Here is a 26,289-nt window from a genome sequence, read left to right as displayed (position 1 = left end):
TCATTACATATTTTAGTTCAAATAACTTAGAAACAAATAAAACAGACTCCCCAGATGAATGGAATGCTACCATTTTCTTACTCTAAAAATTTAGTTAACTGTCTACTATGGCAGAATACAAATGATAACACACACACCTTGGTTTCTGGAGGAGATCCCAATGGAAAAACAGCCGTAAAAGAAGAAGAACTGTTCCCTGTAGGGCCATTTCCACAAAAATCCAGCCCAGAAAATTCATTTCAAAAGGGCTTACATACGAATCTATTCCAAAGTTGCTGGTTAGGTCAAATTTGATCTGGTTGTATGAAAGCTCTATTAAACCTTGGCCTAAGCAGAATTGTGGAAATACGATAAATGCCCATCTGAGGATCTTGTAGATGTTCTGAAAACTCTTAAAAGTCAGCAAGAAAAAAAAAGGAAAAAATGTGAGTTTTTTCTAATCAAATATTAAGGACTTTCACTAAGCTGGATACAGCATTCAAATCTCACTCAAGGCAAACTGATTTCAGCAGAACGCACTGTGAACTCTTTTGAAACAACAATCATCTCTTACTATGTGTTTTAGAATGTCTAAATTTTAGAGTGCCCATAGCTGTGGAATACTAGTGAAGGTTGACATTTACAGACAGTGACAGAAGAGACACATGGCTGTGATCATTTCATTTACTTAAAATATTAATATTTAAATGTTATTAATTCTAAATCATTTACTTAACACCAAGTCAGTGTCCTTCCAAACTTGAGTGATGTATAATCCATATTTGGCTTCAAACAGCAAGTTTTTGATTTAATATGTGCATAGGTAGTCAAATACGCATTCTGGATTTTTCTTCACCAGGTTATGAATTAATTGTATATGTAGAATGAGAATGCATATTTCTACCCAAACCATGCATTACAGATCCTAGAAATAAGCAGATTATCTCCTATGTAAATATTATTCAAAGACATTTTACAGTGTATATAACCTATTCAAATGGATCTGAATAGCCTCTATTATGACAAATTACAACTTAATTCATTATTACAGTACAAGCTACATCTTTTTTTTTTTCTAGTTATAAGCATGTCAAAACTCAAGATAGTAATAAGCAGAACAGCATATATGGAGATAAAAAAAATCATGAAGGTTTAAGATGGCTAAATTTCCTGCTGGAAGTGATCTTGTCTGTGCACATGTAAATATATATATAAATACATACATATTCATATATGACTGCTTCTCCAAAAGTATTGCCAACCTCTCTTCTATTTCTTTCCTTAACGTTGGCCCACAACATCAGAAGCAGACGTTGGTACTATGGCAGTAGAGACTGAACCTTCCCACCAAAATCCCATTACATTTACTTGCTGTGACAGATGGCAGCAGAGGGGCACTCTGGCAAAATGGCATCTGACATGAAAGCGCAGATTAAGCAAAGGCATGGAACTGAATTCCTCCATGCAGAAAAAAAAATTGCACCCACCGACATTCCTAGTCACTTGCTGAGCGTATATGGAGACCAAGCAGTGCATGTGAGCACAGTGAGGCAAAGTGTTTCAGCAGCAGTGACATTGGATCACCTTCAGTGGTGCAGATTTTCAGAAGCGTGGCATGCAGGCCATTGCTGTCAGAAGTCCATAGCTAATGGTGGTGGCTATGTTGAAAGACAGCGTTTTGTAGCTGAGAATTTGTTCTATCAAATAGTGCTGTTGTGCTCTGTGTTAATCTCTTGTAGTTTCCATGGAAATAAAGAGGAGGCATTACTTTCAGCAGGACCTATGTACATGCATAGGCATGTACACATAGAGATGTATGTATACTTCTCACATACAGTAACACAAAGCTAAGGTTTCATTCTCACCTGGACTTTGGAAATTATAGCTAATAAACGAGGTAGGAGAGTCACCAGCATGGTACAAAGGCCAAACACAAAGTTTAAGGAGATGTAAGAAATAAAAGCTACATCTGGACTTGAGAAGAATCTGGATACAAGATACATCCATGGTAAAGTTGCATATCTGAAATATTTTTAAAAGAAACAAATTTATCACACACACAAAAAAATAAAAAATAAGAAACTGTTGATAAACTGAGAAAGGAAAAAAATTGAGAAATATTTTTTTTTTATCTACTCACTTTATGATTTTATAGACATACACATCCCTACTGCCCTAAGATGGACAGACATGAACAATTTTGCACATTTCAGCTATATATGTAAAACTATACTTTCACCATTTCAGAGTTCACTGTCTTGATTTCCAAATTATTGCAAAACCATGCATCTTTTAACAAACGTTTTCTCACGTATGAAACTTAAGCACAAAGGATGGATGGAAAGACTTTCCTTTCCCACTGTACTATTTGGAGACAGATCTTCAATCTGTTCAGTACTCCATGTTGGACAGCCATTTCTCTGGAAATATAAGTTGCCAGAGATGTGTAAAACTACAGAATTAAATAAAACAGGTAGAGTTGTAACAAAGTACAGCCACTACTCTTCTTTGTGATGATCTGCAATGCTAAGTACTAAAATTCTGACCTGGCTGTCATTATTCCTTCCTTCCTGTAAGGTAGCATATGGTCAATTTCTAATGGCAAATGATTGACTTTTGCAGTTCTTTTATTATTTCCTGAGTGAGCAAGAAAATTCCACCTCCTCACTCTTTCATGTCTAACTTTCAAACTCGCATTTCAGTCTGTTTTCTCACTATCTTTTGAAGAATCATAATCATTTCCAAAGAGAGAAAACCATGCATTCAGCAGCAGGTACAAAGCAAGTGTAAAGATTTCTCTTTGTTTTCTACAAAACGTAATTCCATAGTAGCACTTCCAATCACATACCCAAAGAGAACCAGCAGGATAACAGTGGCTGCCAAATTGTTTCGAAAAGTAAAGGCTGATAGCTGGAAAGCAGTAATAACACCAACACACAGGGTGACGGGTAGCATATAAAACAGCTAGAAATACAAGAAAAAAAGAAAAAGGTACTTAGCAGGTGAGCATTTTTTACTGGTCTTCCTTAATTAGCATAGAAGAGCTCTATAAATTAGCTTTTCCATATTTGAAATATAATTATAGAATTAGGGATTAGGAAGTATTAGGCAGAAGAGCTCTGCTATTCCATACTCCAATGCTGGCTGTGAAGCACTCTCCTATATGTGTACACATTAGATTTACCCTGACAAAATAAAATGCATCTACAGAATATCTCCCCTAATTTTGATTCTATTGACCTTTCCAATACATCCTTTTAACAAGCTAACCCTTCCAGATAATGAGTCCATATGGGACTATTGCTCCAAAACATCCAATTGTATTGTGAATACACTGTCTTGGATCCAGAAGGAATAGTTTCATTGATTTATATATCAGTCACAGGAGACCTGTAAGAACACAACTTTGAAAGAGGCGTTAATGAAGGACTGTATGTGTTGATGAAGCCAAGAACAGCTTTTTAATAGGAACAGGTGTAATATTTACAAGAGTTGGAGGCATTAGGCAACAGGGGAAGCAGTTTCTATTTCGTCTCCTGAGACAACGCTGAAAGGTAGAAGAGTGGGAGGATGTAACTGGTACAAAATGTTCGCATCCAAACAGGCAAGAGAGATGGGTTCTGCTCAGATCAAGCAATGGCAAGATATAAAAATTTGCACCCAGCTCCATTCTCAGCATCGGTCTGTTCTGTTCATAGAAGCTGAGTTGCAAATGACTGCCTCCATTCCCATGCTATATAACAGTTAATCTTATCCTAACATGTGCGGGCTGCTCCAAAAGTATTGCCTCCTATTTTGTTTCTTGTCCTTAATGTTAGCCCACAACGTCAGAGGCAGATGTTGGTGCTATGGCAGTAGAGACTGAACCTTCCCACCAAAATCCCATTACATTTACTTGCTGTGACAGATGGCAGCAGAGGGGCACTCTGGCAAAATGGCATCTGACATGAAAGCGCAGATTAAGCAAAGGCATGGAACTGAATTCCTCCATGCAGAAAAAAAAATTGCACCCACCGACATTCCTAGTCACTTGCTGAGCGTATATGGAGACCAAGCAGTGCATGTGAGCACAGTGAGGCAAAGTGTTTCAGCAGCAGTGACATTGGATCACCTTCAGTGGTGCAGATTTTCAGAAGCGTGGCATGCAGGCCATTGCTGTCAGAAGTCCATAGCTAATGGTGGTGGCTATGTTGAAAGACAGCGTTTTGTAGCTGAGAATTTGTTCTATCAAATAGTGCTGTTGTGCTCTGTGTTAATCTCTTGTAGTTTCCATGAAAATAAAGAGAAGACATAGCTTTTGGAGAAGCCTACATAGCTTAGATTCTGAGATGAAACTGCATTAAAAGCAACTGATGATTATTCTAGCTAGATACTTGGTGTTGCACAATATCCTTAATTTAAAAAGAGACATTCATACTGAAACACAATGCAAATCAGTCCACACTGAAAACAGAGGGCATCATTTCTTTCTTGTTGGGAAGACAGACATTTTTAAAGGCAGGATAATTGAGCAATGTTTTCATCTTGTTCACAGTCTATTTTATGGCACCACCAGTGGCACACATAAATACTGTACAATACTACTCCACAGATTTGAGAGTCAGTTATTGTGGAGCCATTTAAGAAACATGTCATAGAAGTCACAAAGCATCTGAGACTAAAATATTTCAATAGATAAATATATTTGATTACTTTTTCTGGAAAAACACTTTTAATGTTCAATTATATTACAAAAATATTTCCTGTATTTTGCCTCTCTAGTGAAACAATCTTAACAAAACATTGCAATCTGTTATGTAATTTTTCAAGCACTTAAACTTTACCTATTTGTTGAACACTGTAATGAATACTACTCTTGTGCATAAATATATTAGGAACAAGCTAATGACAGCAGTTTCATAAATCAAACACCTCTGCAGGTCTAGTAAAGATTGTGCTACCAATAATTCAGGACAGAGCCTGAAATGCTTAAAATGTAGAGAGATTTCAGATTTGACAGTTCATACATTCAGGTGCTCAGTGTCCCTAGATGATCTGCAGCACAATTAGCATTTAAAGTAGTGTCCATTCTTTCCCAGATCATGATTGATCATGCAGTACAATGCTGAATTGGTGAGAACATTCTGAAAGGAAAAGGTTGGCAGAAAATAACAAGGAGCTGACTTCGCTGCACAAGGAGAAACTGAATGATGAAGAAACAAGTTTTCAACCAAGCCTTCTTACCTGACATGGCAGAAAAGTGAATACAAAGATTGACTGACCATGTAAATAACTTTTGGATAAATGTGCTCTTACTTCACGCTTGCTCAAGTGAGAAAACCCCAATTTCAAGCATGGATGGGTGAATCTCTAATGTTTCAGAATTATAAAAGTTTGAATGAGAATGAAGAGCATTCTAAAAAATCTTTGTTCTTGAGAAGGCCAGTTCATGTTTGCACTGCCTATGCTAAACCCCAGACCTTCCTTCCATGATCTTCTAGTGGGTTAAACAAAATGTAGAAGATTTCTATCCCTCCTCTAGAGGCATGAATCTTTGCATTACTTTTGAATAATCCAGATGATTCCAATTACTCATTATTGCCTCTGAAAAAACTCTCCTAAGTCAAAACATCTTCTCATTCAAAGTTTTCTGCTAAAAACATTTACTAAATGAGCAATAAACATGCAGCACCTGAGTTCTCTAGAAGCAGGAGTTTTCACATAAGTAGATGTCTTAATCCCAAATCCCTTCCCAACACTCAGCTAGTACTATAGCAAGGCTTTATTACAGATGAACTATGAAACAGCCTTTTAGTGGTGTATATATACACATACACACACACATATATACATACAAATGGAGAATTTTTTCTTTTGTTTTTTAAAAAGCCATTTTCAAAAACAGATATTTGAAGAACATTTATGGAATCTGTGCTCAAAGGGAAACCAGAGGACTTTCATTATATAGTTGAAGTCAGTGACTAGGACCTACAAGTTCATTAGTTCTATTTCACCATCTTTGTTCATTGGTCTGAAAAGTCTTAAAGAACGTACATAAAATCTCCTACTTTATTTAACTTTGTTGGCATTAATCTGATTATTAATGTTAATCAGCTATTAGTAGCATTTCTATCTTTACATTTGGTTAGGTGGGTAAACTTTGTATTTTAAAAGAGAATATTTTGAGTTTTTCCTGTTTGTTAATAATCCACATACAAACAATACTGTGTCTAATGTAAAATAAAAAAAAAGATAGAAAATACTTTGAGAAAAATAAATTTACAGGACAAAGAATTGTCCATTTCTGCTCTAGGCCACTCTGTGAAAGTGAATTCATTTATAAGACCTTCTACTGTCTATCCTGCAAGAAACAGAAGATATCAGGAGGGAATACTGCTCTTATTATCTGCCAACATACAACATAATTAAGCCTTTAATGTGGCTGGCTATTATTTCCAGGCTTCTCCCATATTCTGAAGGTTTTTGCCAGTGGCAACTCAAAGCACTGAAAGTAGAATAACTCCTGCCATGAACCGCTGTGTGGAAGATACTCTCTGTCTGGGTTGATTAGCTTGTATCCATTTATTTGTGAAATAGTACAGGTGCCTAAAGCTAGCATACACTTCAGCTCCTTACAATTCCTCTTTGGAAAATGAATAACGCAATCTCTGGTTCACAGAATTTTATCTCAGTACTGAAGTAGCATCAGTGTCACAATATTAAACATGATAGGCAAAAGTTGTTGCTCTACACAATTCAAATTGTTTTCATGTATCTTATGGACATGATTTTGCTCATTTACATCAAACTAATTAAAAATTTACAGCGAAGCACATGTCTCCCCCTACAGGATACATACCATATCACAGCAGAAATTAGCAAGCCAGTACGTTTTGTAACCCAGGCCGGTGATATGTTGCAAGCGTTTTGTACCATATACTCTGTCTTTCACTATGGCACTGCCAATAGATGCGGTGAGGATGGAGAAACCCAGCATGATACAGAGTGCTACCCCACACTGACGAATATTTTCCATTCTAGGATACAAAACACAATGGTTTGATGAAAATACAGTGCAAAAAAACCCCATCTTCAAATCAACTCTACCAAAACAACACTTCACATTAGGACCTTAATCCTGTTTGCAAAGACCACGTTTCTACATTGTCAACATCTCATTAAAGAACAGGCTCAAGATAATGTGTTGAGTTACAAAACTATACATGAGTCACAGAACACAGTCTGTGTTTAAATGTTTCAATAATAAAGTGGAGCTTTTGCAAATATTTCAACCTTTACAGAGCATTAAAATTAGGAACAATAGTTAACCTGTCTGAGAATGTCAGAATACACTCAAAACTGCAGTCAGGGTAAATACAATATTTTTCTCTAGAAAGCAATGCACCCTTATTTGATGCAAACAGTGGACAATGTATAAACAGAAAACTAGAGAAAATGCTTGACTCAGTAGAACTGAGTTGAATCCATCAGGTTATACCTATTTCATGCAACAAATAAGCTTATTAAATTAACAGCTTCAGTTCTATATTCATTGCAGCAGTTATGTATTTTTTAAGAGTTTGCTCACATTTTGTCCTCATCCAGCAAGGCTCCTCCGTATGGTTGACTGTAGAGTGTGATCCCTGAAAGAAGAAAAATTATGAAAAATAAATGCTTCATGAAGACTAAGTTCTAGAGTATACAGCATTTGGAAACAGTTCATTTCCTTTTCAATTTCCAATGATACAAGCAGTTCTGAAACAATTCAGGCAAAGCATCAAAGTAGAAACAAAACTTACAAAAACCTGTATTGAAAGAAAAAGAAAGAAGCAAAGCAGGATGAACTGAAGAAACTGAAGAACTGAAAGAAAGTGAACTGCAGCCATCACACTTTGACTAAGGAGGTTGATCGTGCATTTAAACTCTTACCTTGCAAAATCTTCACTGTCCTTAGAAGAAAGGTGGCTTCAAAGCAGCAAAATGTACTTGCTACATTTTCTGCTACCTCTCTTTGGTTATCATGGTGAACTGAACAGATTCTGGACCTGCAACTTACAATTTCACTGTCTGGAACCGGGATTCAGTTCTGCATTACCTCTCCTTTATTTACAAATTACAAAAATACAAAGACATTATATTTTGCAAGTATCCTTTTCTTACGCTTTACTTGATAATAGTGGGAATTTTCATCTCTCTGTGATTCTAAACTGTTTAAAACACAAAATTGAGCTTATAAATTAAATTGAAGATTTGCTGTATGTAATCCAGAAAAGACATCAACATAATTATGACTGACATAAAACTTAGTTGCTCTCCTTCACTAATCCTTGTTCTATTTTCTGATAAACTGTCACCTGAATATTTAGGACAGCTGTAAAATCGTACTACTATCTATTTGCTTCTCTTTTATTCCTTTTGCTATAAAAATGATAATTTTCAATATAAGAACATCAAATTAAATTGTCTCAAAATATTGTGAAATTTATTTTTTTTCTATTCCCCAGCTTAACTAAAATATCATTTCTAAAGCAAAAGAGTAGAATGTCTAAAACATTTTTACTAAAGAAAAATAAACTGAACTAGTGCTGGAAACTGATCAGGCTCTTGACAAAAAAGTTAAAATGTTACATTCTTAAATAATATCAAACAGCTCTCTTTTCAGTTGTATTTCAGATTCATAAACTAAAATATTAGCTTCTATTTGATTGTACATCTCTTGTCTGTGCCATAATGAGTAATGTGGGAAGAGGTTGGGGGAAATTTTTACTAGTTTTGAGCTGAATCAGTGTCTTGAACACTGGCCTCATCTACCTTATTCCCATCATTAGCAAGAGATCACTGTTTGCAACTATAAGGGACTCTTTTCTCTATGAAATCTCATTATAAGAGATGAATAAAAAGGCTAAATACTTAATTAACAACAGAAAGAGCTCAATCACCAAACTGTCAAACCAAATACTGTATCCCGTTGAGTAATATCCAGAGTCTGGATCTAATAAATAAACATAAGTACTAGTTGCTTTTCTGCACTCTGAACTGCAGAAGTAGGTTCAACAGTGTCATGTATTGCTGTAGGATCTGTACTGCAAATGAGATTGCTGTACTATAAATAAAACCAGAAATTCTTAAAAAATATTGGATGAAGATGTCTTCAAAACAAATTTGGCATGTTCTCAATTATAAAAAAAGAAATCTATCCTAACATAACTATAATATCTTTGGCAAGGAAATAAATGAGTGGTTGTCTCAGATGAAATCTATGCATTGCCACTTATTTGAATAAACTTTGTCATATTTTGTTAGCATCAAGTTGTATAAATATAAATTGTCTCAATTTCAATTAATTTCTCAATTAATAGGTGCAATCTGATTAAGTACATAAATGCTTTTATTTTTTGCCCCATTAACTTTTCATTCCTCATTTTAAAGACAACATAGTTAAAAGATCACTAAGATACTGTGATGTTTCAATCACATAGGATGATGATTAATTCACATATGTAACTACTGCAAGATGAAGAGTTTTCAGATACAAGTAAAAGCTGTGCAATGAGGCCCAAATGGCCTCAAAATCAGGCTAACACAGTTTTGGTTCACTGCTAATAAATGCAGGTGCTAAATGTAGATGTCTTTCATGTCTTTTGCCTGTATAAAATTTTCATTTGTTTTATACCACTGATTTCTTAATTAATAGCTGCTATTTGTTGTGATGTAAAACCTGACAGAGATATAGAAAACTACTTTTTCCACTGGATACAAGCACTGGGTGAAATTCCATTTGTATGAAGGAAAAGTCACATGGTAGAAAAGAGTTTCATTACCAGAAAGTTTTTCTAGGCTTTCTCAATGGCTGAAGTATGCATATTAAAAGAATGTTTTTCGTTCATATGTGTGAATATTCCTATTGATTAAGAATTAACAGTCAAAACCATGCATACAGAATTAAACTTGTTTGAGCTTATTTTCACATCTGTCAGATGTTGACCTGGATACAGCAAAAGTAATGCCTCCTATTTTATTAGGTTGGCCCACAACATCAGAGGTAGGTATTGGTGGTATTGTAGGAAAGGTTGAACCTTCCTGCCAATATTCTATTACTATTTTCTGACGCAGTAGAGGGGCAGTCTGACAAAATGGCATCTGAGATGGTAGTGCAGATGAAGCAAAGGTGTGCAATTGAATTCCTCCATGAGGAAAAAATTACACCCCAAAATGACATTAAATATTTCACGAAGAAAAGCTTCTGCTCATAAATATGTAATGTGGCAGGAAGTAATCTCTCTCCTGAAATCACCATGGCCTGTATTTTTTACTAAATACACAGATACCAGAGTGAAGTTATCAAAACTTTCAGACTACTATACTGCAGTTGTGCAGAAGACTACAGCAGTTGTCTTGTATCCCATGCATAGAAACATACTGCTAAACTCTGCCACAGAATAGAGACTGAAAAAGACACAGTTGCTGGGATGTAGAAAATGGTGGGAACAAATAAACAAACATATTGTTCCTTGCAGGCTTATCTCATACAATACTGACCAAAAAGTGAACTACACTACATACCCTTCTAAGGAAGAAGGTTGCTGATTACTATTAAACAAAGTATGCTCTTATTATTATTATTATATCTTATTATAAGCAGTCAGTTCTGTTGGAATCCCAAATCCTAACAAATTATAACATAAATATAATACTAGTTTTTCATTCATTACTTTAAAATTTTCAGTTAGTCTGGAGTGTAACATTTTTCTCCATTTGCTATATTTTTTAGTATAACAATATCTCCTCCTCCATTTAAAAGCAGATAATTAATTTACATGTTTGTAATTGTTAGAGGAAAAAAGTTATCTTGAGCCTATGGAAGTGAAAATCAAATGATATCATTCAAGACTAAAATAATACTGCATTTCTCATTTAAGCCATTATATATATATCACATGTATCATGCATTTAAAAATGAACTAACAAACACTTTAGCATACCTTTATAATTCATCTCTTCCCAAATTTCTCCTCCTATCCACCTAGACTCTTTATATATCTCTCTGTCCCAACATAGCTATTAACATGATGTAAAATGTGCTTATTGATGCTTTCTTGCCTTTACGTGCATTCTTATTATGTAAAGCTGCTGTAATGGTGCTCATTAAGTTGAAAACTAAACATCACATTCAATATATTAAAAAAAAAAAAAAGACAAATAAACCAAGAAGTTCCAAATGACAAAATTCCTATTGAACAGATGTATGTGATGATTACATGATGATTATATTTTATTTTAAGAATTTTATTTCTAAGCATTTGGATAAAAATGCTAAGGGAATTCTAGAGAGTTCAACATCTCTGTAAAGCAGGCTGCCTATAGCAGGTTGTACAGGTAGGTGTCCAGACAGGTATTGAATATCTCCAGAGAAGGAGAACTCCACAACAGTTGCTTTATTTTGAGCTTTTTTTTGGAGGAAATAGAACTAGTCTAGATACAGTCCTTATGTAGATTGTAGCTGTAGAATGCATAACTTTTCTTTTCATTTTGAATGTTCCAGAAACTAAGACAGTAAGAGAAAGAATGAGATGGACAGAGATACAGACCAGGAAGTACTTTTTCAGCATAAGCTAAAGAGATCTTGGGAATAAGCCTTGAAGGTCTTCAAAGTTATATATCATCTCTGTAGGCTAATCAGAGCTGTCCTTAAATGTATGATATGTATTTCTATCATATGTATTATGATATGTAATTCTGTGAAGTGTTCTGTGTGTATCACCTGACACTCCTTTCAAAATGGCTCTTTATTTTGTGCAGCATACTGAGCCCTGAGCACATAAATCAGTATCAGTATGGTTCTATATAACTAATCCTAGGTTTCCTTATTATAATAGTTTTAGTTCAGAGTATAAAAAAATAAATTACAATAAAATAAAACAGTACATAAACATAAAAAACTAGAGTTAAGCTATATATGTTTTTTACAAGCTCATCTTTGTGGACATTTAAAACTTATGATAAAACTTGTGTTTGTATAAAATGAAACATTACTATATTACTGAAAATCACAACTTTTGTTTTATGAGGTATTTCAGAGGCAACACCTCAATAATTATTTAAATTTTATGGTTGGCCCACTAACCAGACAGGTATAAGAAAGTTAAATGACATTTCACAGATTCTTTTGAAAAGAGGGTTAAAAATACAATTTGAGAATAGAATCAGAATGTACAGTTACTTTACACTGAAATTTAGATGAAATTAGGTCTCCTGATCCCTTCAGCTCTTTCGAAGAACTAAATCCATAATAAATGAAAATACTGCATGAACCTTACAATGAAGCCTAGCATGAAAGGTATTTTAAAAATGACAATGACTTCTATTGAAGTACTGAGATAGGGCAGCTGTATCATACAAGACCATTCTATACTGATAGATTTTTGTTCTTTCAGTAATTATGTATGAACTTTTAACTACTGCACTTTACAGACATCATTACTGATGAATATCACTCATCTTTTCTTAGTATAATCTTACCCTAAGAGGCAGATAGTATTCCTTCCCTGTGTAGTATAGCATGCTTAATGCATTTTGAGGGAACATTATACAATTAAATGTGAAAAATAACATCTCTATTTGATCATAATGTTTATCTCAAGTTGAACTTAAGTATGTTGCCTTTTAAACTTTTATTCCTCTTACTTCATCATTTCATTTGTTATTTACTCCCAATTGTATTATCTCATTATAGCAATGCAGCATTTCCAAAAGAGGTGTAACAACATAGAAACTGGTGGATGATGGATTGGTCATGAACCAGCAGTATGCCCAGGTGGCCAAGAACACCAGTGGGATCCTGGGCTGCATTAAAAGGAGAGCAGCCAGCAGGTCAAGGCAGGTGATCCTGCCCCTCTGCTCTGTGCTGGTGAGGCTTCACTTGGAGTATTGCATCCAGATGTGGAGACCCTGATACAGGAGAGACATGGACCTGTTGGAGCGCATCCAGAGGAGGGCCACAAAAATGATCCAAGGGATGGAACACCTCTCCTATGGGGATGGTGAGAGAGCTGGTGAGGCACTGGAACAGGTTGCTCAGAGATATGGTGGATGCCTCATCCCTGGAGACTTTCAAGGCAACGTTGGAGTAGCTCTGGGCAACCTGATCTAGCTGTGGATGTCCCTGTTCATTGCAAGGGAGGTGGACTAGATGACCTTTAAAGGTCCCTTCCAATTCTAAGGATTCTATGATTATATGATTCCAAAGCTAGATATAGATATCCCCATGGTACCAAAGATGAGACATTTTCTTATAGTAATTATTTCTGAATTGCTACTCCAAAATAGACATCCAATCCGTTAGTTATGATCAATCACAACATTTGGTTACAGTTTCTTTCGGCAAAGTCTCATACAAAAGCCTTGACACTTCTAAGCTTGTGTTCCTCATCACTGAAGAAAATCTCCTTATCACTAAAATCTATCACAGACTAGGATCAGTTCTGCTCTCTTATGTAAACTACTAGGCTGTAATCCCCTATAATTAAAGCAGGCAGAACTACTCACACTATCCATGATGACTTCCCTCCTCCCAGAGACTTGGAAAATCTTAGATTAAATTCATACTCAGGAAATAACTGCTAAGTAGAGTGGTTCTCAGTACTTAAAAGAGCTTTTAAAGTAAGCTGTTGACCTCTTTCAAGGTTGTTTCAGTATCATAACATTTTCTGCTCCCTACATGCATTGTAATGATCTATCCTACTGAAGTCATTTTTGCAGCAAAGCAAGAAATTTTTTGTTGAAAGAAGTAAAGACTGTGTCCTCAAACTCCCTTTTAAAGGATCAAATAATTTTTATGTCACTTACAAGTAAGCACTGGCTCTGTTGACAGGAAGAAGCTACTCTATGAAAAAATATGTCATCAGTGCAAGTCAGTATTATAAAGCTGCACATCTGCAGCATCCTAACAAGCTCCATCAGAGTAGTTTTCATAAATTTTAATCTCCACAAACAGATACAAAAGTAAGGGTACTTATATGTTTAAGTTACCAAATGGGATGTGTACTGCTACAGAAAACAAATCAGTTTCAACAGTATTTATAAAGCGCAGGATAACTTCATTAAAAATTATTTTTTATTAAAAGTTCTCATTAAAATACTTTATTTCACCTAAACGTAAACTTTCTTCAGAAATATATTGGCCTTTTTTTTATTTTCCTCATAATCCATTTAGAAAAAAATAAAACTCCAGCCATCCTTAAAGCTAACTTTTTTTTTCACCTGCCATTTTGAAAACATTTCCTAATGAATTTCTATTTTATACCACCCAAGATCCCCTTTCCTTTTCACTAATTTTCCTCTTCTTTCTTTATTATAAATATGAAGTCACAAACCAATACAAAAATCTTCCCTTCTTTTCTCCTCCACTTAAAAAAGACAGAAACCCAGCTTGAAAGTCTCCAAATTGAAATTAAAAAATAAAATTCCTTTATTTTCATATGAAAAGTGAAATACAGACATCAACATGAATGCCAGATATGAAAAATAATACTGCCTCCTCCAGGAAAAGTCAGTAAGAAAGAAAAGAAAGATGCTTTAGGAATATTAGAAAAAAGCAATGGAAGCTCTGAGCATCATTTCACATTTGTACACTTAAAAAGTGCTCATAAGCTATTTTTCAAATTAATTCCTCTTTAGCAGAACCTCTGCTAATGAAAGGAACCAGAATGAACAACATTTAGCCTGAACTAACAAACTCAGATTTCAACGTACTAAGAATTCACTACGTTACACTACAGTGTAAATTCAATAGATGCACTGGGTTTACTTTAAGTATTTACTTAATAAAATTAAGGTAATAAATAAGTTATAAATTCATATTCTTGCACATTAAACATTCTGTTTAAGCAAGTCGTATTTTCCCAGAGAATAAGCATCCCTATCATAGCAAGCCAATTTACACTTAGTCCATAGGAATATCCTTCATAAAAAATGTGTATGGATGAGACAGTACAATTCAAATGTTACCTCCTTGCACACAACATTCTTCACACAGATAAACATGCTATTTCATTTCCAAAATATCCTATGAAGCCTGTTACTCTTGAATCTGACTTGATACCATGTCAATCCTTCATACTGAAACTTATTTTATTTAAAAATTATTTTTTCAAAAGATACTGTCAACTGGCCTGGTTCAGCCTGGTTCTATGAATAACAGGTTAGGGAGACCCATGGACCCAAGCAGCAGGAGATGAGGAAGGGAGAAAAAGGTAAAAGGTAGAGAGATGTGCCTAAAAACAAAACAGTGGCAGCGAGCTAACAGAGGAAACTAATTTACTATATATACGACAGTGGAATGTGAGATAACACAATGTAATACAATAAAGGTGAAATTGAAGCTAATAAATAAAATGAGAGAGAGATTGTTCAAAAGGCCTTACTCTAATGCTGAAGGCGAGAAAGCTAAGGAGCACACACCACAGAAATGAGTGGAAAAAGAAGGGGTAGCCTCATGACCCCCAAACAACTTTGTCTTTCCCTTTGTATGGAAAACAGAGACAGAACAGTGAAGTTTTCTGGGATCTGTAGTTGGCTCTTTCTGAGAACCAGGTACCTTGAATTATTGACAATCCATGGAAATGCAGCATTAACTCTTCAACTGCCAATGTACTACATGATGTTATGATGTGGAATACTGATAACAAAAATCATAAAACCATAACAGATATTAACAGACAATTAAAGAAATATTACCATATTGTCTCCAATCCACAGCTGGGGGCAAATTCAGCCACAGAATGAAGTTATTGAGTTCATTTAGGTAGGATGGCAGTGAATGGAAACCTTTTTGGTTATACCACACCTGAAAGAGAGAATGGAAATTGTGAATCAAAAATCAAAAGAGTCTGAACACTGATCTGAAAACACCCATAATTTAAAGAATTGCATAAAGATATTGAAGATGAATTCTCCTTTTAATGCATTTATTTACAGAAGAAGATGGCCTAGGCAGAACAGAATTGCTTTATTTGTACCAGTCTTTCAACACAATGCAGCAGGTTGTTTACTACTGTTGAAGTTGCAAACAGAATAATTAACTGAGATTCTCTGGTTTAATGAAACACTTTTTTACTTCACAAACGTTTGGTTGAGCAAATAATACAGGATTGCAATGTAAAAGCAATATATTCCAATTTAAACAAAAACAGAAAAGATGAAGAGAAATAGTGTTGTAAGTGAAGCATGTTAATTATTGACATTCCAAAAAGACTTATCAAAGTCTGAGGACCATAGGGAAGCATTTTTGATGTAACATACACTTTATCTTTAAATCAGACAGAACTGACCCAACTTGATTAATATACTCAAAATGCATATTCTCCTAGGATTCCATGTGCAAGAATCAATGCCGATAGGCTAATTATGTCCCAAAACTGAGTACGTGGAGGTCTAAATTTTCCTTTTCCTTTGGAAATCAATTTCATTTCTATGCCTCCATAACTGTTAATCAAAGTGCCTTTAATCCTACATTATCCATACCAAAAACTAGATCAGAGAAAACAAAGCATGTTTGTTTTCAGTTTTGGAAGCACATTTAAAATCATCTTCAATTACTGTCCATTCCTCACTGGATATCAAGCTTTCATCTCCCTTTTTTGTTTATGCAGTTGACAAACTCTTATCCTTTTTCTATTTGCTATCAATTATTTGCTAATATGCATTTTGTTCATCTCAGGTTGTCACTTGACGGTTCTCACTTTGTCTCTGGACTATGAGTTGTATGTCAAAGCACATGTTTTTTAATGTAGGTTTCTCTTGCCTTAACTTCATCTTCCAAGATTTCATTTTTCCTAAAACTGTTCTGAAATTACAGTTATGTCTTGGAAACTTCCATGAATAATACTTTTCCATTACTCAAGGTGCTGTTTTTATCTAGTCCTCTTCCACATATATCTGCCTTTTTTATTTTAATTTTTTCTTTCCCCCAAATTAGTTGCAGATAATAGTGTATTTTTCCCTTCTAGAATCCATCACAATCCTTACTTGGACACTAGGATCCAGACTTTGGCTTTTCTGCCATGTTCTTCTCCATGCTTCCTAGCGCAGGCTATCTACTCTTCAGTTCTATTTCTCTCTCCTAATAGTTCTTTCCTTCTGAATTAATTTTCCTTACTATCTACTTGCTTGGATCTCCCCCCTGTATTCTGCTATGAGGCAAGGTCTGAAACGCTCAAGTCATCCCATTTAGTTCCCTCCCTACCCTATACCATGCTGTCAAACTGTAACAGGTCCAGCACTGCTTCACTTCTGGTCCAGGCATGTCCAATACCTGAACCAGAAAGTAGTCGCCAATGGACTCTAGGAGTCTCCTAGACTGTTTGCAGGTCACCATGTTATTTTTCCATGTTATCTCTGAACACATACACATTCACTGTTGGTAAAAACTATTTCAGAATTTGAATAGGTATTTTTAATTTGAACAGGAAAAATAAGTTGACTAATGGAATAGGGAATAACAGAAAGATTCCAAAGTTTTCTAAAATGAAAAGAATCAAACAGTAAGTCTCTTCAAATGCAAATTTCTCATTTTATTTCATATGAAGCTATGTAAATGGTACATTCACTGTCTCATGAACAAGCCTGAAAGGTCAAAGTAAAAGTCTGGTCATTAATTATTGAAAGGTTAATGCAATAATTTGACACTGTATCAGTTGAAAGCCACTTCCAGGAGGTATTTTAGATAACACAGTGCCCTTTATAAATCCACTCTGATATTTTCTTTGGCTTTGAAATACGAATCTTACTCACAAACATAGAATTGTAATTTATCCTTTTGTCAATACCAGGTGGAGCTTTATGCATAAGACATTGAATGAATGAATGAATGAATGAATGAATGAATGAATGAATAAATAAATAAATAAATAAATAAATAAAGGAACCTGTCAAAAACCATAGTGCTTGCATGTCAAAACAGTAGTTTTAAAGCTATGAAGATACAGAGGATGAAAACAGCAGTCAGAAGAACACATCTTACTTCAAATTACTAAGTAAGGATTTATGGAACTGGAGTTCATAGGTATAAGAAATCTGGAGGTTAAAGAGATTACAAATGACCTAAATGAAAATATTTATAAGGCAGAGTGTTTATATTTGATATTTTCAAACAAAAGTACAATGAAAGGGCATTGCAGTCACTACGTACTGTTTTAACTGCACTTTGTACCAAAAGGGAATTTGAGATAGAGCTTAACTACGCTTTTGTTTTTCTTCTTCATTTGTAAGAGAAAATTGCATCTAGTGCCAAGACCAAAACATTTTCAAGACAAAGATCTTTCTCTCATACTCCAATTTGTAATCCAGAAAGTCAAGTTTCACAGCTTCCTCTAATAAGAAATCTTCTCCTTGCATAAAAAGAGAAGAGGTTACTAAGATTCTTCAAAACTGTTCTCCTCCTTACTGGTCTTACATTAGAGTGGTCCTCAAAAGAACTTCGCAAAACATTCCCAAGAGGAAAAAAAATATTTTGTTCTGAAAATTCCCCATTAGCCTCTAGATCCCAATCCAAGTTACATCTTTCCAGTGCATACAAGAAGTCCTCCAGAAAAAGCTCCTGACTTCAACTGCATTTAGAAAGATCTTTCTGTTCCGGGCTCTCAAGGGTAGCTCTGTGCAGAACTGCAAGACAGTACAGTCCACTGTCAGAGGATACCCAGATTTCACAGCTCAACCAATTTCATCAAGGTGCAAGTTCCTCTGGGATAAAAATGGGAAGTTGCAGGTTAGTTATGCAAAATTAATTTCCACTTGTTATGTAGAAGTAACTACTCCCAGAATCTAAATCTTTATTTTTATAAAACAAAGAGTGGGAGTGGAAAAAAAATGTGAAAGAAAAAAGAGAGAGAAACGTAGCAAAGACAAAAAATATTTATTGCAAAAATGGTACAAGATCAATAACAAATTTCTGAGACATTCAGTTGATACTTTCTTCCCCAATTCAGGCACTGTCTCACTCCAATTTATAGGAGGGAGAGGATATTTTAATATATCTATACCCAGATGGAGAGATTAAGGCATAATGGATCAAAAGGTAGCACGACCAATTTATTACAAATCCTAGTTGTTTAGGGATATGGGGAAGGGAAGATGGGCAATAGAAAAGATAGAAAATAAAAGCAATGAGTCCTTATAGGAAGCAAGAGAGAGGCAGTCACCACCAGAATTCCAGCACTGCTTGTAGTTTAGATTTTGATTGTCAGTAGTGTTTGAGGTTGTTGTTTAGTTGAGGATGATGACAACGACTGTACCAAGTTATAAATAAGTCCACAGTGGTTGAGTCAGCTTTCTTTGGAGTGACAGCTCAGATCCAAAATCACTGAGTCAGCTCTCTCTGGAGTGGCAGCTTCTGGCTTTGGGTCAGCAGAAACTCCTTTGTTCCCAACTTCTAGGTCTTGCCAGCAGATGAGAGGGAGCAGGGAGGGCCTACGTGCATCCTGTTTTTCACAGGATATGATGATATCATTCCCCAGTCTCCCATACCAAACTGGAGTTATTTGGTCATAGGCCAGAGCTTCTGCTAGTAAGTTCTTCTGAACACTCTGTTCAGAATGCAGTTTCAAAGAAATACTTTCAAATGTAAAGTTGTCCACAGAGTGATGTTGACTGCCACACAGCAACACCCACCACTTGCCTCCTGAATAAGACAGAGCCTTATTGCAAGAAATGCCTTGGAAAGCAAGCTTTAAGCCAAAAATAAAGAAGGGTTCAGACAGACATTGACTTTACAGAGTACAAATGAATATAAAATGATATTTGCACTTGCTACCTAAAAAAATAGTTTTAAAGATGAGCTCAGTTAGACTCTGAAATAACTGGGGTAAACATGGGATAAACAACAGAAGGCTTATCATTTGACTCATTTAAAACCACTTTTCAGAACATGGGAAATTTTCAAGAATTACAGACAGAGACCAATTTATAAATACAAGAATTTTATATAATGATTTATTATTTGCCAAGTGCAGTGAAGTCTGGACCCTAAAGAAGCAAGAAATGAACATCTGTGTGCACATGTGCAATCCTTACCTTAACCAGAGGCTTATATTTCATATTATTCCATTTTTGTTCTTGATACTCAGAAGCTTTCTTCCCACCAAAAGACCAACCACCATATCTGGTAACAGACAAAAAGGTGATAGAAAGTTACCTAGCTTAAACTCCATCTTCCTTAGCAGTCATTTTTTGCAATGATAAAGTGGTAATATTTAAATTAGCACATTATTTTTCAACTGAAATTACTGTGTGGAAAGAGTCAGTGACAACTGCTGGAGGAATCTTGGAGAAACTGCTATACAGGGAGTTCCATGTCACCTTTATACAAGGCTATTCAGCTTAACAAAAAACAATAGATAAAGACAACTGCCCCCTTACACAGTCCTGTGCTTTGGATCAGAAAGAATTACTATTGTTTGTTTGTTTTTTTAATACACAAAGGATAAACTGCTTTGTCATTTTAGAATTAGGTTACCTTTCTTTGTTGGAAGGCCTCACTAAATATTCTTCCACAATCAACCCTGAGAGATTGTATAAAATATGTCCTCTCTTATTTTTCACATAGGGAACAGAGGTATTGAAACTTGGACACATCTGGAAAACAGTATACAGAAAATAACTCAAATGGCCTTTAAAAAATCATTTAAAAATCAGCATCACTAAATTTAGCCTTTTTTTTCAAATTTGTACACAGTTTTTGCAGCATTGCTTGTCAACTGAGTTTAACTTTTTTTAGCTTCAATAACTTTTGAATAAATTATGTATGGTTTCATTTTTATAAAGCATCTCAAATAATTGTAACTGTCACCTACATACGAGTACCACCTTTGATTTCCCTTGCAACCCTGTCAGTTTTGTTTTGAAAACATCAAAACTTAAATATAAATTTAGACAGGATTACAGCAATGAAAAAGACAACAAGACTTCTATTCACTTTTGTGCCTGAAAATAAACACAAAAGGCACAAATAGAATATAGGATGAAGACAAAAATTCTGATTCATGCACTGAGGGACAGTAGTGGGGGAAAAAAAGGAAGGTGTTTTCTAGCAATTCAGTTGAATATTCTCACAGTTATTATGATGTGATACTTGAGCAACCTCATAAAGTATATAATACATAAAATCTGAAAAATTGCGATGCTTATTTGACATCTTGACCCTACGTGGTTATAAATCAGTACCAGATATTCTAGCTTTCCATAGCTCCAGATAAAATTTATGCCTCCACTGACAAATTACCTTTGAAGTTCCAGTTAGTGGGTCTCTCCCTGACACTGAGTCCCCACTCAGTTTATTTAAGCTTGTTTTATTCTCAGTATCGTTCTACAGTATTAGAGGAAAAGGTGCTCCTTGCCCTGTGAAGTCAAAAATTAGTTCCCCCTTCTAATTTTCCTAAAATTTCAGATGCAACTCTCACTCCAATAAATTTATCTCCTTCATAAGGATGTAAATAATTGATGAAATGGTCCCATCAAGGCAAATAACTTAGTGCATACACAGTTTCACATCCCAGTTTACTTCTCAGTATCAGAACAATTCAACTGGAAAAGTCACTAGTGAAAAAGATTAGAAATTCATTAACTTTTCCAAAATTCTTCCCTGAAAAGCTATTTTATTTTCACATATACAGTTCAAAACAAAAATAAACTCTAACAATTAAATGCTAGTCAATCACAGATTCTCTGGTAGAGTCTAACAGCTAGAAAAACCTGCCCTTTCCATTTTAGAGCAGGTAGTTTTTCAGGGAATCAAGTGTAAAGTTTTAACTTTATTCTGCATGACTGTTTTGTAAGCAAAGTCTTATACCATGTTTGAAGCCAAGCTGCATCTGCTGAGAAGAGTTCACCTATCTTTGATTCCTGCTATTTCAATCTACAGACATTTCTACTATACACAAATACACGCACTTAGATACGTAACAAAATTGTGCAGGCTTTTTCTCTGAATACCTCAGAATACATAAGCCAATTACTAGATGAGATAAAGCAATATCTGGTCAGGAAAAAAAAGGTCAGCATTCTAAGATTTTACCTCCTCAGCTATTCCCCTGCCTCTTCAAAAAGAATAGTTCAGGTACTGCATATAACACACAAAATTTTTTTACATAAATACATACACAGAGATATACATACCTCCTTTTCAGACATGCATCCACATGAATTCAGGAGTGAATCTGATTCCACCTGCCAGCATGAATTTTTTCTAATGGGAATAAACATAATTATATAAACAACCATGAAGAGAAAGTATTATAGAAGAAACTCAGAAATAACTAAATCTAGTATCTTGAGAACCTTCCTAGTGTTTTACCATAGCAGCAGCTGAATATCTGGTTTTGTTTATTTGAGTTTAAAGGGGATTCACAACAAATATTTATGTCAGTAAAGCAACAAAGAATTTGCATGCTTTGTGTTTGCATCAGTAAGGTAAGTAACGAATAGTTACTATCTAAAGTTAGGAATGCAGAACATCTGGAACTCTTCCTAACAGACACAATAATAATTATTGTCTAACCCACATTCATACAAGTTAAGAGACTTATTCAAAATCCTCCTGAAATTAATGAGAAATCTGTCACTGACATCTAAGGGATTTGAATCAGACCTTTAACAATTAAGCCTGTTTACACGTATTCTATCTGGATACTAGCTCCTTAGTCAAAGCAGATTTAACAGCATCACATTCAGAGGGCTGGAGCACAATGAAGAAAGACTGAGAGAGATGGACCTCCAAGCTGAGATTTTTGTTGAAGAAAAGGCTCCAGGGATACCTCATCAACCTTCTAGTACTGAGGAAGCTAACAACAAAGATGACATTTTCTACAGTCTGAGTTACAGAACAAGGGGTAATGGCTTTAAACTATAAGAGCAGAAATTTAGGTTAGATGCTAGGAAATTCTTTACTCAGAGTGTAGCGAGGCACTGGCACAGGTTGCCCAGAGAAGCTGTGGGTACCCCATTCCTGGAGGGGATGGGCCAGATTGGTTGGGACCCTGGGCAGCCTGAGCTGGCGGGTGGCAGCCCTGCCCATGGCAGGGAGTTGGAACTAGATGACCTTGAAGGTCCATTCCAAGCTACACTATTCTATGACTGCTGAGAGAAGGCTGAGACAGTTCACACTAAAAAGAAAAAAATAATACATTCACTGCTTCTTTACATCTTTTGTTTTTATCTATGCTTCTATTTTCTCTTTTGTTTAGCTATATGCAATCAGCAAATTTTTTCTGAGATCCCACATAAGGCTAATTAATTTTTTCTGTTAAAATTTCAAAGAAAATATAATTATGCTAGATTTATTGATTTCCTCACTACTACCTGCATCTCCATTTCAAGTTAGCAGCAAGTGTTAAATCAATATAGAACATGTTAAAGTAGTTACATTATTCAATTACCCTTGTTTTGAATGCATGCATGTGAAGTCCCAGTCAAAGAAATATCTCAGTAGAATCTCAGAAAGGTTTCCTAGATTATCATCTCCAGAGCTGTTCCAAGTGGACCAAATGGTAAAGGAGTGGTTTGAGGAAAGAAACACAAACATGTTAATTTGTCTAATTCTAGTAACTTTCAGCTTCACAGTTCTACATGTTTTCTACAAAAGAAAGAACTAACAAATCTCTGCATAAGAAACATACAAAACAAGAAATTTCAAAACCTACATCTGAACTTGTAAAGAAAATTCAATGCAATTACCCCTAAACAAATCTAAACTTCTCCCGACAAGCATTCTTCTCATTACAGACATGTTATAAGTGTTTTGTGTTTCATTTATAAATTCAACATCATCATATTATCTTATTAATACATCTGGATATTTGTCCAATAGATAAAACTCTGTCTGATTTACAGGTAATACAGAGTAAGTCCACTATAAGCTATAGATATTGTAGAGAAATAATACTTTAGATGGCTTTAAAGCTAAAAATACAAAAACTAGAGGTTCAGCTAGAAGGGCACAAACTTCCTTAGTACTGTGTGGTACTGTCTAACCTGAGAACTTTTTCAGAAAAATATTAATCTAATCAATTAAGTACGCTGAAGCATGCAAAGACTTTTTAAAATGCACTTAAACATTTACATATATGCAGTCTGTATTGAATGCAAACTACTCCAAAGTCTGTGTCTTTCCTCCAGCAAATACTTCATATAATGCCCTTCTACTTTTTTGTTTCTCTCATAAGTCCCCCTCATAATAATCTAAAAAATGTAATAAACAACTGAAAAATAAACAGCTACTGTAAAACTAAGGAACAAGCAAAAAACACAAATGAATTTATCATTACTTGAAGAATACAAATGCCCATAAAAATATGGGAACTCAAGGATAAAGGTTCCAGAAGCCTGGATATTGATGATCAATGAGTTCTTTACCTAAAGAAGGATTCTGCATTCTTGTAAAGTCTTGGTGTCAGCTTAAGAGAAGGATAATCAACAGCCAGAGGCTTCACACTAAACAAGGCCATTGCCAGTGCAACAAAAAGGACTGGAAGAAGCACATTTGATAGAGTTCCTCTCCAGTCTCGCCTAATGTGGTGAAACCTCTTCAGCAGAAGGGCAGCAATCTGTGTAAGAATGAGATTAGTTCCACACACACGTGAGGCCTCCATAAGTGAGATATCTGCAAGACAGAAATTAAAAAATAAACCTGAAGAAAATCAAATTACATTACGTGTATTTTCAAATATAAAACACAACTTTTTGATAGGAATGAAAAACTACACAAATCTATAGTATCCAACTGGGTGGAGCAGTACAAATCTCCCCCATCTCAGTAAAATTAGTTAACTCTGCCTATAAACCTACAGTCTTATCTCTGTACTCGCTGTACACAAATAAAGGAGAACTGGATACTTATTTGTCTGTGGTGTTTGCACTGGTATATCCATTCTGTGTGCACTGTCATGTTTGCTTCTAGACAGATGACCAAGAAACATGGTTTCTATTAGCACCAAGGTCACGATCTGCAACGATTGAAATCAGTGGCAACTCTTCCTCAGGGATTTCAACAGAACTCTACAGAGTATGTTACAACACATAGATTCTAGAAAGGTAAATTCTCATAAAAGCATTCCCTTTCTCTGCTCATAGAGGACTGATAACATTTATTCATATTTTAGTTAAAGCAATTTTCACAGTCCCAGTCAATAGACTGTCACATTCACATGGGAGTTTTCCCACAGTTTACTGACATCTCACCAATCAAATTTTCCTGATATGCTCTCAAAGGATTTAATTTTGTTGCACTTTGTGTCTACTGTTGTGCTGGAGTGTATACTTGTGAGACATACCAATCACTTGGCCTCTATTTTAGGCTGTAATGCCTTTTAGGTATGTGCAGGCTATTAGCAGCTCCTCCAGCTTTGCCAGACTGAACCTACCTTCAGCCTCTTTTCCTCCTTAGAGCATAGCAGTCCCAAGTAGATTTATCACCACAAAAATTTGCACTGTAACAAAACTGTACAGTCCGTTTATCATAGCGCTCAAAGACATATCATATTTTACAATCTCCTGTGATTTGTCTCTTAAGACAGCACTTCCATGTTACATTTTAACAACTATTTTTAAGAGAGCTTTCAAGTAACCTTAAATTAACTGTCCTTCGCTTTGCACAGTTTCTCCTAGTTTACTAGAAATTTAATCCCAGAAGAGAGTACCGTAGGACAAACAAGGGGAAAAACAGAAAAGAGATGTTGAATTTCTGACTGAGTGGCCATTGAACAATACAGCTCAAAGTCTTTGCTATCTAACAACCAGTAGGCAGACTGTAAACTTGTAATTTCTTATATTAAAAACTATATGTGCTTTGCTATGGAAGATTTCAATTATATTCAAGTAGACACATTGTGGGAGATCTCAGCATCTATGGTTTGATCCTACATAAGTCAAGTGGGAGGACTTCACGGTGACATAGAATGTATTGTGGGCTTCCAAATTAAGATTTCTGGAAAAGATAAATATGACATCCACCTTCAAGATGAACAAAAAAAATAAGGTGCATGAGAATAGCCAGAATGGATTTGCCAAGGCCAGGACTTATTTGGCCCTAAGAGCTACAAAGACAAGATTGGTTTAGTGAACAAGGAATGAGTAGTGTTGTTTTTTTTACCTTGACTGAATGCAGCCTATGACGTGGTCTTCCACAACATCCTTAGAACAAGTAGGGTGAGAAAGACAACAAAGCCATGCTCTCTGCACCATACTTAGGACTGGATTGGTGGTACTGGCTGCAGCAAAAGGGTTTATAGTATCCCTAAAGGCCAGTTGTGAGGAAAACACTGACTAACAATGATGGTTAGAATG

The 26,289-nt window shown here is 35.3% G+C and overlaps 1 protein-coding gene across 1 annotated transcript in view; it reads right to left on the bottom strand.

Annotated features, from left to right (window-relative positions):
• Nucleotides 1–26,289, bottom strand: part of ABCA13 (ATP binding cassette subfamily A member 13) — a 168,900-nt gene that overhangs the window by 41,542 nt on the left and 101,069 nt on the right. Inside the window, exons 42-52 of the mRNA XM_052704176.1 lie at nucleotides 24,361–24,607; nucleotides 23,384–23,474; nucleotides 22,126–22,206; nucleotides 20,468–20,586; nucleotides 20,026–20,113; nucleotides 15,694–15,802; nucleotides 7,547–7,601; nucleotides 6,818–6,995; nucleotides 2,828–2,943; nucleotides 1,845–2,001; nucleotides 138–391 (exon numbers count right to left, since the gene is read on the bottom strand). Of these exons, the coding sequence (XP_052560136.1) occupies nucleotides 138–391; nucleotides 1,845–2,001; nucleotides 2,828–2,943; nucleotides 6,818–6,995; nucleotides 7,547–7,601; nucleotides 15,694–15,802; nucleotides 20,026–20,113; nucleotides 20,468–20,586; nucleotides 22,126–22,206; nucleotides 23,384–23,474; nucleotides 24,361–24,607 (1,495 nt within the window). The remainder of the gene's footprint in view (nucleotides 1–137; nucleotides 392–1,844; nucleotides 2,002–2,827; nucleotides 2,944–6,817; nucleotides 6,996–7,546; nucleotides 7,602–15,693; nucleotides 15,803–20,025; nucleotides 20,114–20,467; nucleotides 20,587–22,125; nucleotides 22,207–23,383; nucleotides 23,475–24,360; nucleotides 24,608–26,289) is intronic.

Source organism: Tympanuchus pallidicinctus, unplaced genomic scaffold (assembly GCF_026119805.1).
Source record: "Tympanuchus pallidicinctus isolate F22 unplaced genomic scaffold, pur_lepc_1.0 scaffold5, whole genome shotgun sequence".
Classification (NCBI taxonomy): Eukaryota; Metazoa; Chordata; class Aves; order Galliformes; family Phasianidae; genus Tympanuchus; species Tympanuchus pallidicinctus.
Note: the sequence above shows the minus strand (reverse complement) of the source record. Positions and strands in the feature narration are given on the sequence as shown.